Source organism: Hemitrygon akajei, chromosome 24 (assembly GCF_048418815.1).
Source record: "Hemitrygon akajei chromosome 24, sHemAka1.3, whole genome shotgun sequence".
NCBI classification, from domain to species: Eukaryota; Metazoa; Chordata; class Chondrichthyes; order Myliobatiformes; family Dasyatidae; genus Hemitrygon; species Hemitrygon akajei.
The window spans coordinates 39693560-39708321 of NC_133147.1; the positions used below are offsets into that span (position 1 = coordinate 39693560).

The 14762-nt window shown below is 53.4% G+C and overlaps 1 protein-coding gene across 3 annotated transcripts in view; it reads right to left on the minus strand.

Annotated features, from left to right (window-relative positions):
* LOC140716025 (cyclin-dependent kinase 16) overlaps positions 1 to 11222 on the minus strand; it is a 56976-nt gene extending 45754 nt beyond the window's left edge. The window contains exons 1-4 of one of the 3 annotated variants that reach the window (XM_073028683.1): positions 10879 to 11222; positions 8979 to 9104; positions 4083 to 4139; positions 3183 to 3297 (exon numbers count right to left, since the gene is read on the minus strand). In XM_073028683.1, the coding sequence (XP_072884784.1) occupies positions 3183 to 3297; positions 4083 to 4139; positions 8979 to 9104; positions 10879 to 10986 (406 nt within the window). In that variant the 5' untranslated portion in view covers positions 10987 to 11222. The remainder of the gene's footprint in view (positions 1 to 3182; positions 3298 to 4082; positions 4140 to 8978; positions 9105 to 10878) is intronic. The other 2 variants (XM_073028682.1, XM_073028684.1) reach the window with 2 other exon arrangements.
* Between the last annotated feature and the right edge of the window lie 3540 nt (positions 11223 to 14762).

Genomic DNA, 14762 nt, shown 5'->3' on the forward strand with positions numbered 1-14762 from the left:
CGACTACTCTCTGGGACACAGAAGATCCTGCAGCGAGCGCAGTGTTATTGGCAGAGTGTGACTGTAGCTAGGGGTGTGGAGACGACTACTCTCTGGGACACAGAAGATCCTGCAGCGAGCACAGTGTTATTGGCAGAGTGTGACTGCGGCTAGGGGTGTGGAGACGACTACTCTCTGGGACACAGAAGATCCTGCAGCGAGCGCAGTGTTATTGGCAGAGTGTGACTGTAGCTAGGGGTGTGGAGACGACTACTCTCTGGGACACAGAAGATCCTGCAGCGAGCGCAGTGTTATTGGCAGAGTGTGACTGCGTCTAGGGGTGTGGAGACGACTACTCTCTGGGACACAGAAGATCCTGCAGCGAGCACAGTGTTATTGGCAGAGTGTGACTGTAGCTAGGGGTGTGGAGACGACTACTCTCTGGGACACAGAAGATCCTGCAGCGAGCACAGTGTTATTGGCAGAGTGTGACTGTAGCTAGGGGTGTGGAGACGACTACTCTCTGGGACACAGAAGATCCTGCAGCGAGCACAGTGTTATTGGCAGAGTGTGACTGCGGCTAGGGGTGTGGAGACGACTACTCTCTGGGACACAGAAGATCCTGCAGCGAGCGCAGTGTTATTGGCAGAGTGTGACTGCGGCTAGGGGTGTGGAGACGACTACTCTATGGGACACAGAAGATCCTGCAGCGAGCACAGTGTTATTGGCAGAGTGTGACTGCGGCTAGGGGTGTGGAGACGACTACTCTCTGGGACACAGAAGATCCTGCAGCGAGCGCAGTGTTATTGGCAGAGTGTGACTGCGGCTAGGGGTGTGGAGACGACTACTCTCTGGGACACAGAAGATCCTGCAGCGAGCACAGTGTTATTGGCAGAGTGTGACTGCGGCTAGGGGTGTGGAGACGACTACTCTCTGGGACACAGAAGATCCTGCAGCGAGCACAGTGTTATTGGCAGAGTGTGACTGCGGCTAGGGGTGTGGAGACGACTACTCTCTGGGACACAGAAGATCCTGCAGCGAGCGCAGTGTTATTGGCAGAGTGTGACTGTGGCTAGGGGTGTGGAGACGACTACTCTCTGGGACACAGAAGATCCTGCAGCGAGCGCAGTGTTATTGGCAGAGTGTGACTGTAGCTAGGGGTGTGGAGACGACTACTCTCTGGGACACAGAAGATCCTGCAGCGAGCGCAGTGTTATTGGCAGAGTGTGACTGTAGCTAGGGGTGTGGAGACGACTACTCTCTGGGACACAGAAGATCCTGCAGCGAGCGCAGTGTTATTGGCAGAGTGTGACTGTAGCTAGGGGTGTGGAGACGACTACTCTCTGGGACACAGAAGATCCTGCAGCGAGCACAGTGTTATTGGCAGAGTGTGACTGTAGCTAGGGGTGTGGAGACGACTACTCTATGGGACACAGAAGATCCTGCAGCGAGCGCAGTGTTATTGGCAGAGTGTGACTACGGCTAGGGGTGTGGAGACGACTACTCTCTGGGATACAGAAGATCCTGCAGCGAGCACAGTGTTATTGGCAGAGTGTGACTGTAGCTAGGGGTGTGGAGACGACTACTCTCTGGGACACAGAAGATCCTGCAGCGAGCGCAGTGTTATTGGCAGAGTGTGACTGTAGCTAGGGGTGTGGAGACGACTACTCTCTGGGACACAGAAGATCCTGCAGCGAGCACAGTGTTATTGGCAGTGTGTGACTGTAGCTAGGGGTGTGGAGACGACTACTCTCTGGGATACAGAAGATCCTGCAGCGAGCACAGTGTTATTGGCAGAGTGTGACTGTAGCTAGGGGTGTGGAGACGACTACTCTCTGGGACACAGAAGATCCTGCAGCGAGCGCAGTGTTATTGGCAGAGTGTGACTGTAGCTAGGGGTGTGGAGACGACTACTCTCTGGGACACAGAAGATCCTGCAGCGAGCACAGTGTTATTGGCAGAGTGTGACTGCAGCTAGGGGTGTGGAGACGACTACTCTCTGGGACACAGAAGATCCTGCAGCGAGCACAGTGTTATTGGCAGAGTGTGACTGCGGCTAGGGGTGTGGAGACGACTACTCTCTGGGACACAGAAGATCCTGCAGCGAGCACAGTGTTATTGGCAGAGTGTGACTGTAGCTAGGGGTGTGGAGACGACTACTCTCTGGGACACAGAAGATCCTGCAGCGAGCACAGTGTTATTGGCAGGGTGTGACTGTAGCTAGGGGTGTGGAGACGACTACTCTCTGGGACACAGAAGATCCTGCAGCGAGCACAGTGTTATTGGCAGAGTGTGACTGTAGCTAGGGGTGTGGAGACGACTACTCTATGGGACACAGAAGATCCTGCAGCGAGCACAGTGTTATTGGCAGAGTGTGACTGCGGCTAGGGGTGTGGAGACGACTACTCTCTGGGACACAGAAGATCCTGCAGCGAGCGCAGTGTTATTGGCAGAGTGTGACTGTAGCTAGGGGTGTGGAGACGACTACTCTCTGGGACACAGAAGATCCTGCAGCGAGCACAGTGTTATTGGCAGAGTGTGACTGTAGCTAGGGGTGTGGAGACGACTACTCTCTGGGACACAGAAGATCCTGCAGCGAGCACAGTGTTATTGGCAGGGTGTGACTGTAGCTAGGGGTGTGGAGACGACTACTCTCTGGGACACAGAAGATCCTGCAGCGAGCACAGTGTTATTGGCAGAGTGTGACTGTAGCTAGGGGTGTGGAGACGACTACTCTATGGGACACAGAAGATCCTGCAGCGAGCACAGTGTTATTGGCAGAGTGTGACTGCGGCTAGGGGTGTGGAGACGACTACTCTCTGGGACACAGAAGATCCTGCAGCGAGCGCAGTGTTATTGGCAGAGTGTGACTGTAGCTAGGGGTGTGGAGACGACTACTCTCTGGGACACAGAAGATCCTGCAGCGAGCACAGTGTTATTGGCAGAGTGTGACTGCGGCTAGGGGTGTGGAGACGACTACTCTCTGGGACACAGAAGATCCTGCAGCGAGCGCAGTGTTATTGGCAGGGTGTGACTGCGGCTAGGGGTGTGGAGACGGCTATTGAGGGGTGCAGGGGGCTCAGGCAGAGGTACTGCACTAGAGAGTTGAATGACGCTGTCAGGAAAGTCGTGGTGCAACTGGACGTGTCTCGTGGTTAAGCCCAACCAGCAAGGAGGGAGGGGAGAGGTGTGGCGCCACGTACCTTCCCTGATGGCGGTGCAGGGAGCTCCCTCTTCGTGCTCCAGTCGGATCTCCTTCAGCGCCACCAGGTTATCCGTCAGCTTACTCCTCCCCTTGTACACCGTCGCATAGGTGCCCTTGCAGCGCGGAGAGGTGTGCAAGAGAGGGGCAGGGGGTCAGGTGAGAGAGGGTGAGGGACGGGAAGCGAGGGGAAGGGTAGAAAGGAGCAGGAGGGGTGAGAGGGTTAAAGGGGGAGGGAAGGGGTGTGAGGGGAAAGGAGAGAGGGAAGGGGAGAGCGAGGAAGGGAGAGGTAGAGCGATGGAAGGATAGCAAAGTGGTGTGGGAGGGGAAGGGAGGAGAAGAGAGGGAGAAGGAGGAGAGAGAGAGAGTGCATGAGATCAATTGACTGACAGCAGGAAAATAACCGTGCATGGGGAGGATGAGTATCTGAACAAAATGGCTCCAGGATGGTTGGATAGCCTGGGTTACTGGATGGATCTGGAAGACCTTGGCTGCTCTTTAGCCTGCCAACAGGAGATAGATTTTATCTCCTCTGCTCATTTGTGAAATGCGAGTATTGAGGACTGCCACGGTGTGGAAGGCCATCCGGCTCAGGGTGGCCAAACAGCAAATCACAAGCAGCTCTGTAATTTACATCCCCCATCCACCACGTACACTCAGTGTAGACTGGGAATACTGGTCAGGCAGCAGAGCTCTCGGGTATACAGGACGAGGGGCTGAGGAGACGTTGTGCGGATGGAGAACTGACGACATGTGCGGAATGGCTCAAAACTCTTTTACCAATGCGCAAGTTGGAATTTTCTGTCATAGTTACAAGGTGGGCCTGGGACACCACCTGGGACACCTGGGACAATCAGATATTGCATCTGAAACACTAAAGCATTGGGTGTCGATCTCTTACCTCGCCAAGCTTGTCCAGTTTAACGTAAGTCTCCAGCTTGCCAAATCCGATTTCTGACTGCAGGGTGAGAAAGGGACAAGTTTAGGAGATGAGAATCTCCTCTGTGGCATCACAGTGATGCCTGGCTGCTGTATTGAACAGCATAGCACAGTACAGGCCCTTCGGCCCACAACACTGTGCCAACCTTTTAACCTACTCCATGATTTAAGACTTTAAGATTTAGAACTTTTAAGAACCACTTGGTTCTTGAAACAACAATAATTTTTTTGTTTTAATTGTGCTCTTTTCTGTAGATAATTACATGAGAGCCTCCCCAGCATCCAGGACATCTTCAAGGAGTGATGCCTCAAAACGGCACCCAGGCATTAAAGACTCCCATCCCCCAGGCCATGCTGTCTTCTCATTGCTACCACTGGGTAGGTAGTACAGGAGCCTGAAGACACACACTCAGTGATTCAGGAACAGCTTCTTCCCCTCTGCCATCAGATCTCTGAATGGACAATGAACCCACAAACACTACCTCACTACTTTCTTTTTCTTTTTGCACTAGTTACTTAACTTTTTAATATATAATTCTTACTGTAATTGACAATGTTTTATTGTGTACTGCAATGTATGCTACTGCATAACAACAAATTTACGTAATGTATGCCAGTATAATAAACCTGATTCTGATATTAGTGAATGGTTATCTTATCTGATGTTGGGTGCCTGTGATGCCGCTGTAAGTAAGTTTTTAACTGCACACATGGATTTGTACAGTTGACAATAAAATCCAGTTTGATCAATCTAACATTTAACTACTTACTATATATCCCTACATTTTTCTATTATCCATGTGCCTATCTAAGAGTTTCTTAAATGTCCCTAAAGTATCAGCCTCTACCACCACCCCTGGCAGCATGTTCCACACATCCACTACACTCTCTGCGTAGAAACACCTGCCTCTGACATCCCCTCCAAATGAAAAGCATGTCTTCTAGTAGTGGCCGCTGCCATCCTGGGAAAAGCACTGGCTGTCCACTCTATCTACACCTCTTATCATCTTCTATACATCCACCAAGCTGTCTCTCAGCCTCCTCCGCTCCAAAGAGAAAAGCCCTAACTTACTCAACCTTTCTGCATAAGACATGCTTTCTAATCCAGGCAGCCTCCTTGTAAATCTCCTCTGCACCCTCTCTATAATGAGGTGGACCCAACAATTTAAGTGTGGTTTAACCAGGGTTAAACCTGTAACATTACCTCAAAGCTCTAGTCACACAGCATTAGTCACACTTCAGCCTTTGGGAAGGAACTTCACTGGTGGCTAATGATGAAACAAATATCTTGGCTGAGCCTCTGCTATTTCCTCCACAGCCTCCCACAAAGTCCAAGGATGCACTCTGTCAGACCCTGGAGATATATCCACCTTAATGCGCTGTAAGGCTGCAAATACTTCTTCCCTGATATTATGAATATCTTCCAAAACATCTCCATCTCTTGAGCAACCATGATTTTTTGCTCAGTCGACACAGAGGAGAAACAGAACATAGAACATTACAGCACAATACAGGCCCTTCAGCCTTTTAGCCTGCTTCACAATCAATCCAACCCTTCCCTTCTACATAGCCCTCCAGTTTTCTGTTATCCACATGCCTGTCTAGGAGTCTTAAATAATGGAATATATCTGTCTTTACTACAAGCACTGGCTCCACGCACCCACCATTCTCTGTGTAAAATCTGCCTCTGACATTCCCCCCCACACTTTCCTCCATTCACCATAAAATTATGCCCCCTCATATTAGGCATCTCCACCCTGGCGAAAGAGTCTCTGTCCACTCTATCATCTTGTACACATCTATCAAGTTCCCTCTCATCCTTCATCACTCCAAACAGAAAAACCCCAGCTCGTTCAACCCATCCTCATAAGACGTGCTCTCTAATCCAAACAGCATCCAGGCAAATCTCCTCTGCACCCTCTCTAATCCAAACAGCATCCAGGCAAATCTCCTCTGCACCCTCTCTAATCCAGACAGCATCCAGGCAAATCTCCTCTGCACCCTCTCTAATCCAGACAGCACCCTGGTAAATCTCCTCTGCACCCTCTCTAATCCAGACAGCATCCAGGCAAATCTCCTCTGCACCCTCTCTAATCCAAACAGCATCCAGGCAAATCTCCTCTGCACCCTCTCTAATCCAAACAGCATCCAGGCAAATCTCCTCTGCACCCTCTCTAATCCAAACAGCATCCAGGCAAATCTCCTCTGCACCCTCTCTAATCCAAACAGCATCCAGGCAAATCTCCTCTGCACCCTCTCTAATCCAAACAGCATCCAGGCAAATCTCCTCTGCACCCTCTCTAATCCAAACAGCATCCAGGCAAATCTCCTCTGCACCCTCTCTAATCCAAACAGCATCCAGGCAAATCTCCTCTGCACCCTCTCTAATCCAAACAGCATCCAGGCAAATCTCCTCTGCACCCTCTCTAATCCAAACAGCATCCAGGCAAATCTCCTCTGCACCCTCTCTAAAGCTTCCAAATCCTTCTTATATTGAGACAACCAGAACTGAACACAATATTTCAAGTGTGCTCCAATGCTTCATCCTCTGCCAAGTTCACAGTAGTCCAACCTACACTGAGATCCCTGAAATAACCCTCTCTCACTGCCAACCTACACTGAGATCCCTGAAATAACCCTCTCTCACTGCCAACCTACACTGAGATCCCTGAAATAACCCTCTCTCACTGCCAACCTACACTGAGATCCCTGAAATAACCCTCTCTCACTGCCAACCTACACTGAGATCCCTGAAATAACCCTCTCTCACTGCCAGCCTAAAATGGATGACAGAAACTCACTGTCAAAGGGAAGCTCTTTGGCCCACTAAATCTGTGCTGACCACTGACCACCCATTTACACATATAGCGTGTTAATTCCCATATTAATATTCTCAACTCTCTGATAACACACTGGAGGTACCATTTAGCAGTCAGTGACCCACGTGTCTCTGGGAAACCAGGGCAGCTGGGACAAAACCGCACGCTCACAGGGAGAACGTGCAAACTCCACAAGGTCGGGATTAAACCCGATCTCTACTGTTGTGAAACACACACACACTGGGGATGGGTCACAGTCGTACACACACACACAGACACTGACCTTCACTTGGGGACAGTCTCTCTTGCACACATCGACCCTCGCTGCGGGACGGTGGGGGGGGGGTGGTCTCTCTCTCACACACACACACACACACACACACACACACACACACACACACACACACACACACACACCTTACTGGGGATTACTGGGGAATGGTCTCTCACACACAGACCTTCACAGGGGGATGGGAGGGAACAGTCTCCCTCTCTCTCTCTCTTGCACAACACATCCTTACTGGGGAATGGTCTCTCTCACACACACACACACACAGACCCTCACAGGGGAATGGTCTCTCTCACACACACACAGACCCTCACAGGGGAATGGTCTCTCTCACACACACACACACACAGACCCTCACAGGGGAATGGTCTCTCTCTCTCACACACACACACACACACACACACACACAGACCCTCACAGGGGAATGGTCTCTCTCTCACACACACACACACACACACACACACACAGACCCTCACAGGGGAATGGTCTCTCTCACACACACACACACACAGACCCTCACAGGTGGATGGTCTCTCTCTCACACACACACACACACACACACACAGACCCTCACAGGGGAATGGTCTCTCTCACACACACACACACACAGACCCTCACAGGTGGATGGTCTCTCTCTCTCACACACACACACATACACACACACAGACCCTCACAGGGGAATGGTCTCTCTCACACACACACACACACACACAGACCCTCACAGGTGGATGGGGGTGCAGCTGGAGACAGTCTCTGTCTCTCTTACACACACACACACACACACACACACACACACCCCCCCCCCCCCACCTCACAGGTGGATGGGGGTGCAGCTGGAGACAGTCTCTCTCTTGCGCACACACACACAGGACAGTTCACAGTCATATATCCACACACACACTGACCCTCAGTGGGGGACGGTCACACTCACTCATCCAGACCTTCACTAGGGGAATGGTCTCTCACACATACACCCTCACTGGGGAGGGGTCACAGTCATATATGCACACACACACATCCTCACTGGGGACAGTCACACTCACACACATACCTTCACTGGGGAAAGCTCTCTCTCTCTCTCACACACACACACACACACTCAGGTGCTGACTCTTACTGGGCAACACACAGTGGGGGTTTATGGAAACGAGAAGGGCTGGAGGGTCCAGAGGCAGTGAGGTGTGTAGGGAGAGGAGGTGGTCCACAGCCGTGATTGAATGGCAGAGGGAACTGATGGGGCTGAATGGCGTAACTCTGCTCCTACATCTTATATTCTTATGGTAAGAGAGGAGAGAATCACCACTCCCCGAGAGAAGAAATTTCTATGCACTCTGGTTCCCTCTTCTCTCTTAACAGATCCCTTCTTCTTCAGTCTCCCGGCTTCTGAACTCGTTCCCTCTCATCCACCCACTTTCCCTCCCACCTACCTCAGTTACAGTACAGTGCAAAAGTCTTAGGCACCCTAGCGAGATACGTATATGACGTTGTACAGTACTGTATCATCTGGCAGCTTGTACTTCTCCACACTTTCTTATTCTGCCTTCTGCCCTCTTTCTTTCCAGTCCTGATGAAAGATCATCAGCCCAAAATGTCGACTGTTTCTTCCCCTCTGTAGATGCTGCCTGACCTGCTGAGTTCCTCCAGCATTTTGTGTGTGTTGCTCTGGATTTCCTGGACCTGCAGAGTCTCCTGTGTTTGTGATTTGCTGTTCTTAGCGGTTGTTGCAGGTCCCCAGCGGGCAGTTACTCACCAGCGAGACCCTGCGTAGCCGACGGCTGAGCGGTTTGTCGAAGGGGGGGCTGTTCATGGCAAACTTCTCCAGGTATCCCTCAGGCAGCCGGATGTCCGCAGGCAGAGACAACCTTTTATTGATGTCCTGGTGAGCACAGGGACAGGTAATCATGCTGGTCCAACTGAAGCACCTACATTTAATCAACTGGCTTGCTGCTGGGATTGGAACACAGCAACCACAGAAGTTACTCAGTACGTAACCCTGCTGTACATGACTGGGAGTGGGAGTCAGGATGGTGTGGAGGGAGCTTCAATCTGTGTCAAATCCTGGGGGTGTGTGATGGGATGGTGTGGAGGGAGCTTCACTCTGTGAGTGTGTGATGGGTTGGTGTGGAGGGAGATTCACTCTGAGTCTGACCCCGGGAGTGTGTGATGGGACGGTGTGGAGGGAGTTTCATTCTGAGTCTGACCCCGGGAGTGTGTGATGGGACGGTGTGGAGGGAGATTCACTCTGTGTCTGAACCCGGGGGTGTGTGATGGGATGGTGTGGAGGGAGATTCACTCTGCGTCTGACCCCGGGAGTGTGTGATGGGACGGTGTGGAGGGAGATTCACACTGGGTCTGAACCCGGGGGTGTGTGATGGGACGGTGTGGAGGGAGATTCACACTGGGTCTGACCCCGGGAGTATGTGATGGGACGGTGTGGAGGGAGATTCACTCTGTGTCTGACCCCGGGACTGTGTGATGGGACGGTGTGGAGAGAGATTCACTCTGTGTCTGACCCCGGGACTGTGTGATGGGATGGTGTGGAGGGAGATTCACTCTGTGTCTGACCCCGGGAGTGTGTGATGGGACGGTGTGGAGGGAGATTCACACTGGGTCTGACCCCGGGAGTGTGTGATGGGACGGTGTGGAGGGAGATTCACTCTGTGTCTGACCCCGGGACTGTGTGATGGGACGGTGTGGAGGGGGTTTCACTCTGTGTCTGACCCCGGAAGTGTGTGGTGGGACGGTGTGGAGGGGGTTTCACTCTGTGAGTGTATGATGGGACGGTGTGGAGGGAGTTTCACTCTGTGTCTGACCCCAGGAGTGTGTGATGGGACGGTGTGGAGGGAGATTCACTCTGTGTCTGACCCCAGGAGTGTGTGATGGGAGATTCACACTGGGTCTGACCCCGGGGATGTGTGATGGGACGGTGTGGAGGGAGATTCACACTGGGTCTGACCCCGAGAGTGTGTGATGGGACGATGTGGAGGGGGTTTCACTCTGTGTCTGACCCCGGGATTGTGTGATGGGACGGAGTGGAGGGAGTTTCACTCTGTGTCTGACCCCGGGAGTGTGTGATGGGACGGTGTGGAGGGAGTTTCACTCTGTGTCTGACCCCGGGAGTGTGTGATAGGACGGTGTGGAGGGAGTTTCACTCTGTGTCTGACCCCGGGAGTGTGTGATGGGACGGTGTGGAGGGGGTTTCACTCTGTGTCTGACCCCGGGAGTGTGTGATGGGACGGTGTGGAGGGAGATTCACTCTGTGTCTGACCCCGGGAGTGTGTGATGGGACGGTGTGGAGGGGGTTTCACTCTGTGTCTGACCCCGGGAGTGTGTGATGGGACGGTGTGTGGAGGGGGTTTCACTCTGTGTCTGACCCCGGGAGTGTGTGATGGGACCGTGTGGAGGGGGTTTCACTCTGTGTCTGACCCCGGGAGTGTGTGATGGGACGGTGTGGAGGGGGTTTCACTCTGTGTCTGACCCCGGGAGTGTGTGATGGGATGGCATAGAGGGAGATTTACTCTGTGACTGATCCTGTGAGTGTGTTTTGGGAAGGTGTGGAGGGAGATTCATCCTGTACCTAGCACTGCCACTGTTTTGTGGTTGTTTGACAGGACGGGGTGAGGGGAATCTGGCAGCTGACCTCTCCATACCTCAGTGGAGATCTTCCGGACGTTGTTGCGCATCCGTACCCGGACCGGGGACTGGACCTCGTCGGAGGAGGTGGCAGATGCCTGGTCGCTCTCCCCATCGGAGCCCATCTTCAGATCCTCATGGACGATCTCTACCAGTGAAAAAAATGCTTTTTAGAGGAGATAGCGGGACAGGCGGGACACTGGCTCGCGCCCAGAATCTGCATTGCAAAGACACCGCCTGTAGGGAGCAGCTGCTGGATGCGTATCCTAGCCCAGGCAGCGATTCGCATTCAGAATGACTGCTGACGTGTCTCTCAAACTCTGTTTTAAGTGGGTCACCTACTTCTTTTCCCTCCTCCATATCATCTATCTCCCGCCTCCCCAGGACATCCTACGCTCCACCCATTGTCCCCGCCAACCCTCCGTATGGAAGGGTGTAGAGAGGTCTAGGGGCAGGCCAGCTGACATGCGACGCAATCACGCACAGCGAGCTGCAGCGATGACACCGGAGCCCCATACCTTCCTATGCCCTGGTACAGGGTTCAAAGGGTCACCAGAAGGGCCCTGGGAATTCAAGGATTAACGTATTAGAAGCGTTTAATGGCTCTAGGTCTGCACTTGCTGGAGTTTAGGGTTAAGGTTGTATTCATTTCGCGAGGACTAGAATATTGAAGTAATAATGTAACACTGAGGTTTAATAGAGAATCGGTTAGGCCGCACTTGGAGTATTCTGAGCCCATTATCTAAGAAAAGATGTGCTGGCAATGGAGAGGGGCTCAGAGGAAGTTCACGAGAACGATTCTGGGAATGAAATGTGCTTGATGGCTCTAGGACTGTACTCACTGGAGTTTAGAAGAATCGGGGTGGCAGTGGGGGGAAGATTCTAACTGAAACCTATCAAATATCGAAAGGCCTAGATAGAGTGGCATAGCCTTAGGTGGGATGACCCTTTAGAACACAGACGAATTTCTTTAGCCAGAAGGTGGTGAATCTGTGGAATTCATTGCCCAAGACGGCTGTGGAGGCCAAATTAGTAAAGGTGTCACAGTTTACAGGAAGACGGCAGGAGAATATGCCCTTATATCTTATGGACATAGAACATGACACCAGGCCCACACTAAACCACACGTTGCTCTGCGATGACACCGGTGCCAAGCTGTATGGGTCCTAATGCCCTTCCCTTGGACAACATCGGTGGTGTGGAGAGGGGAGACTTGCAGCTTGGACAACTGCCGGTCTTCCATAAAAAAAAAACTTGCCCAGGCTTGCGCCCAAGGCACAAATCCATGGTCTATCGAGACTAACAGAGGTCTACTACAGCTCCTGTTAAATGGTCCCAATGGTGTGCGCCTCAAATAGCCTCAGACAACCAAGTCCAGCTCCTGGCCTTCACGTGTGGCTTAGCTACTAAGCCTGGAGGAACTGACAGGGGAAGGGGCAAAGTCAGATGACTGGTGCCTAATACCAGTTGCTTTGGACAGATGGGGCTCGTCAACCGTAGTCACCTAGGAGAAGGAAAACTCCGCTGCCTTGTGGCTATACACACTCATGGGAAAGGCATCAGGGAAAAATCCGGAGCTGGAAACCCTGAGGCAGTCCTATGTTGAGTTCAATGCTGACTGGCAACTCCTGCAACACCGCTGATGCCAAATTGTATCTGTTTCTGCCGTTCCTTTGGGCTCATCAGATGCATGGAGAGGGGTAGTTTGCTCTATCATATTGTCCTGACTCAGCTTGTGTATCTAGACAGCAAGGACACAAGATCCATGGTCAACCCCGACCAATGGAGGCGTCACAATATCTACTGTGCTGTCCTATTAATACCACCCCTCCCTCCCCGATTCACATCAACTGTAATAATTCACATCAACTGTAATGGACAGCTTTGCTCATGGTTCCCCTCTCCAGCTTCTCCCCTGGAGATCTTGCAGATGACACGGTAGTGGGATGTCATATTCAGACCCTTGCTATTTACTTATATTTTGCATTTGCACAGTTTGTTGTCTTCTGCACTCTGGTTGATCTTTCACTGATCCGTTTACAGTTACTACTCTGCAGATTTATTGAGTATGTCCACAGGAAAATGAAGCTCAGAGTTATATATGGTGACATGTATGTACTTTCATAATAACTTTTACTTTATTGATCCCAGACTTCAAGTATCCTTAGTGATTTGACAGAGGTACACGTGGAATAGTGAAGCATAGATCGAGTGGACAGACAAGACACTTTTTCCCTCGTGTGCAAATACCTAACAAGAGAGAACATCAATTTAAGAAGATTGGAAGAAAGTGTTGGGGGGGGGGATGTCAAAAATGGGTTTTTACACAGTATGGTGGGTGTGTGGAACGTGCTGCGAGGGGTGGGGGGAGAGGGTTGAGGGGTGGTGGGTGGGTGTGTGGAATGTGCTGCCAGGGGTGGGGGAGAGGGGTTGAGGGGTGGGTGGGTGTGTGGGAATGTGCTGCCAGGGGTGGGGGGAGAGGGTTGAGGGGTGGGTGGGTGTGTGGAACGTGCTGCCAGGGGTGGGGGAGAGGGTTGAGGGGTGGTGGGTGGGTGTGTGGAACGTGCTGCCAGGGGTGGGGGGAGAGGGTTGAGGGGTGGTGGGTGGGTGTGTGGAACGTGCTGCCAGGGGTGGGGGGAGAGGGTTGAGGGGTGGTGGGTGGGTGTGTGGAATGTGCTGCCAGGGGTGGGGGGAGAGGGTTGAGGGGTGGTGGTGGGATTGGTGTGTGGAATGTGCTGCCAGGGGTGGGGGGGAGAGGGTTGAGGGGTGGTGGGTGGGTGGAATGTGCTGCCAGGGGTGGGGGGAGAGGGTTGAGGGGTGGTGGGTGGGTGTGTGGAATGTGCTGCCAGGGGTGGGGGGAGAGGGTTGAGGGGTGGGATTGGTGTGTGGAATGTGCTGCCAGGGGGTGGGGGGAGAGGGTTGAGGGGTGGTGGATTGGTGTGTGGAATGTGCTGCCAGGGGTGGGGGGGAGAGGGTTGAGGGGTGGTGGGTGGGTGTGTGGAACATGCTGCCAGGGGTGGGGGGAGAGGGTTGAGGGGTGGTGGGGTGGGTGTGTGGAATGTGCTGCCAGGGGTGGGGGGAGAGGGTTGAGGGGTGGGTGGGTGTGTGGAACGTGCTGCGAGGGGGTGGGGGGAGAGGGTGAGGGGTGGTGGGATTGGTGTGTGGAACGTGCTGCCAGGGGTGGGGGGAGAGGGTTGAGGGGTGGTGGGGTGGGTGTGTGGAATGTGCTGCCAGGGGTGGGGGGAGAGGGTTGAGGGGTGGGTGGGTGTGTGGAATTGTGCTGCCAGGGGTGGGGGGAGAGGGTTGAGGAGGGGTGGTGGGTGTGTGGAACGTGCTGCCAGGGGTGGGGGGAGAGGGTTGAGGGGTGGTGGGTGGGTGTGTGGAACGTGCTGCCAGGGGTGGGGGGAGAGGGTTGAGGGGTGGTGGGTCGGGTGTGTGGAACGTGCTGCCAGGGGTGGGGGGAGAGGGTTGAGGGGTGGTGGGTGGGTGTGTGGAATGTGCTGCCAGGGGTGGGGGGAGAGGGTTGAGGGGTGGTGGGTGGGTGTGTGGAATGTGCTGCCAGGGGTGGGGGGAGAGGGTTGAGGGGTGGTGGGTGGGTGTGTGGAATGTGCTGCCAGGGGTGGGGGGAGAGGGTTGAGGGGTGGTGGGTGGGTGTGCGGAACGTGCTGCCAGGGGTGGGGGGGAGAGGGTTGAGGGGTGGTGGATTGGTGTGTGGAACGTGCTGCCAGGGGTGGGGGGAGAGGGTTGAGGGGTGGGATTGGTGTGTGGAATGTGCTGCCAGGGGTGGAGGGAGAGGGTTGAGGGGTGGGATTGGTGTGTGGAATGTGCTGCCAGGGGTGGGGGGAGAGGGTTGAGGGGTGGGATTGGTGTGTGGAATGTGCTGCCAGGGGTGGGGGGAGAG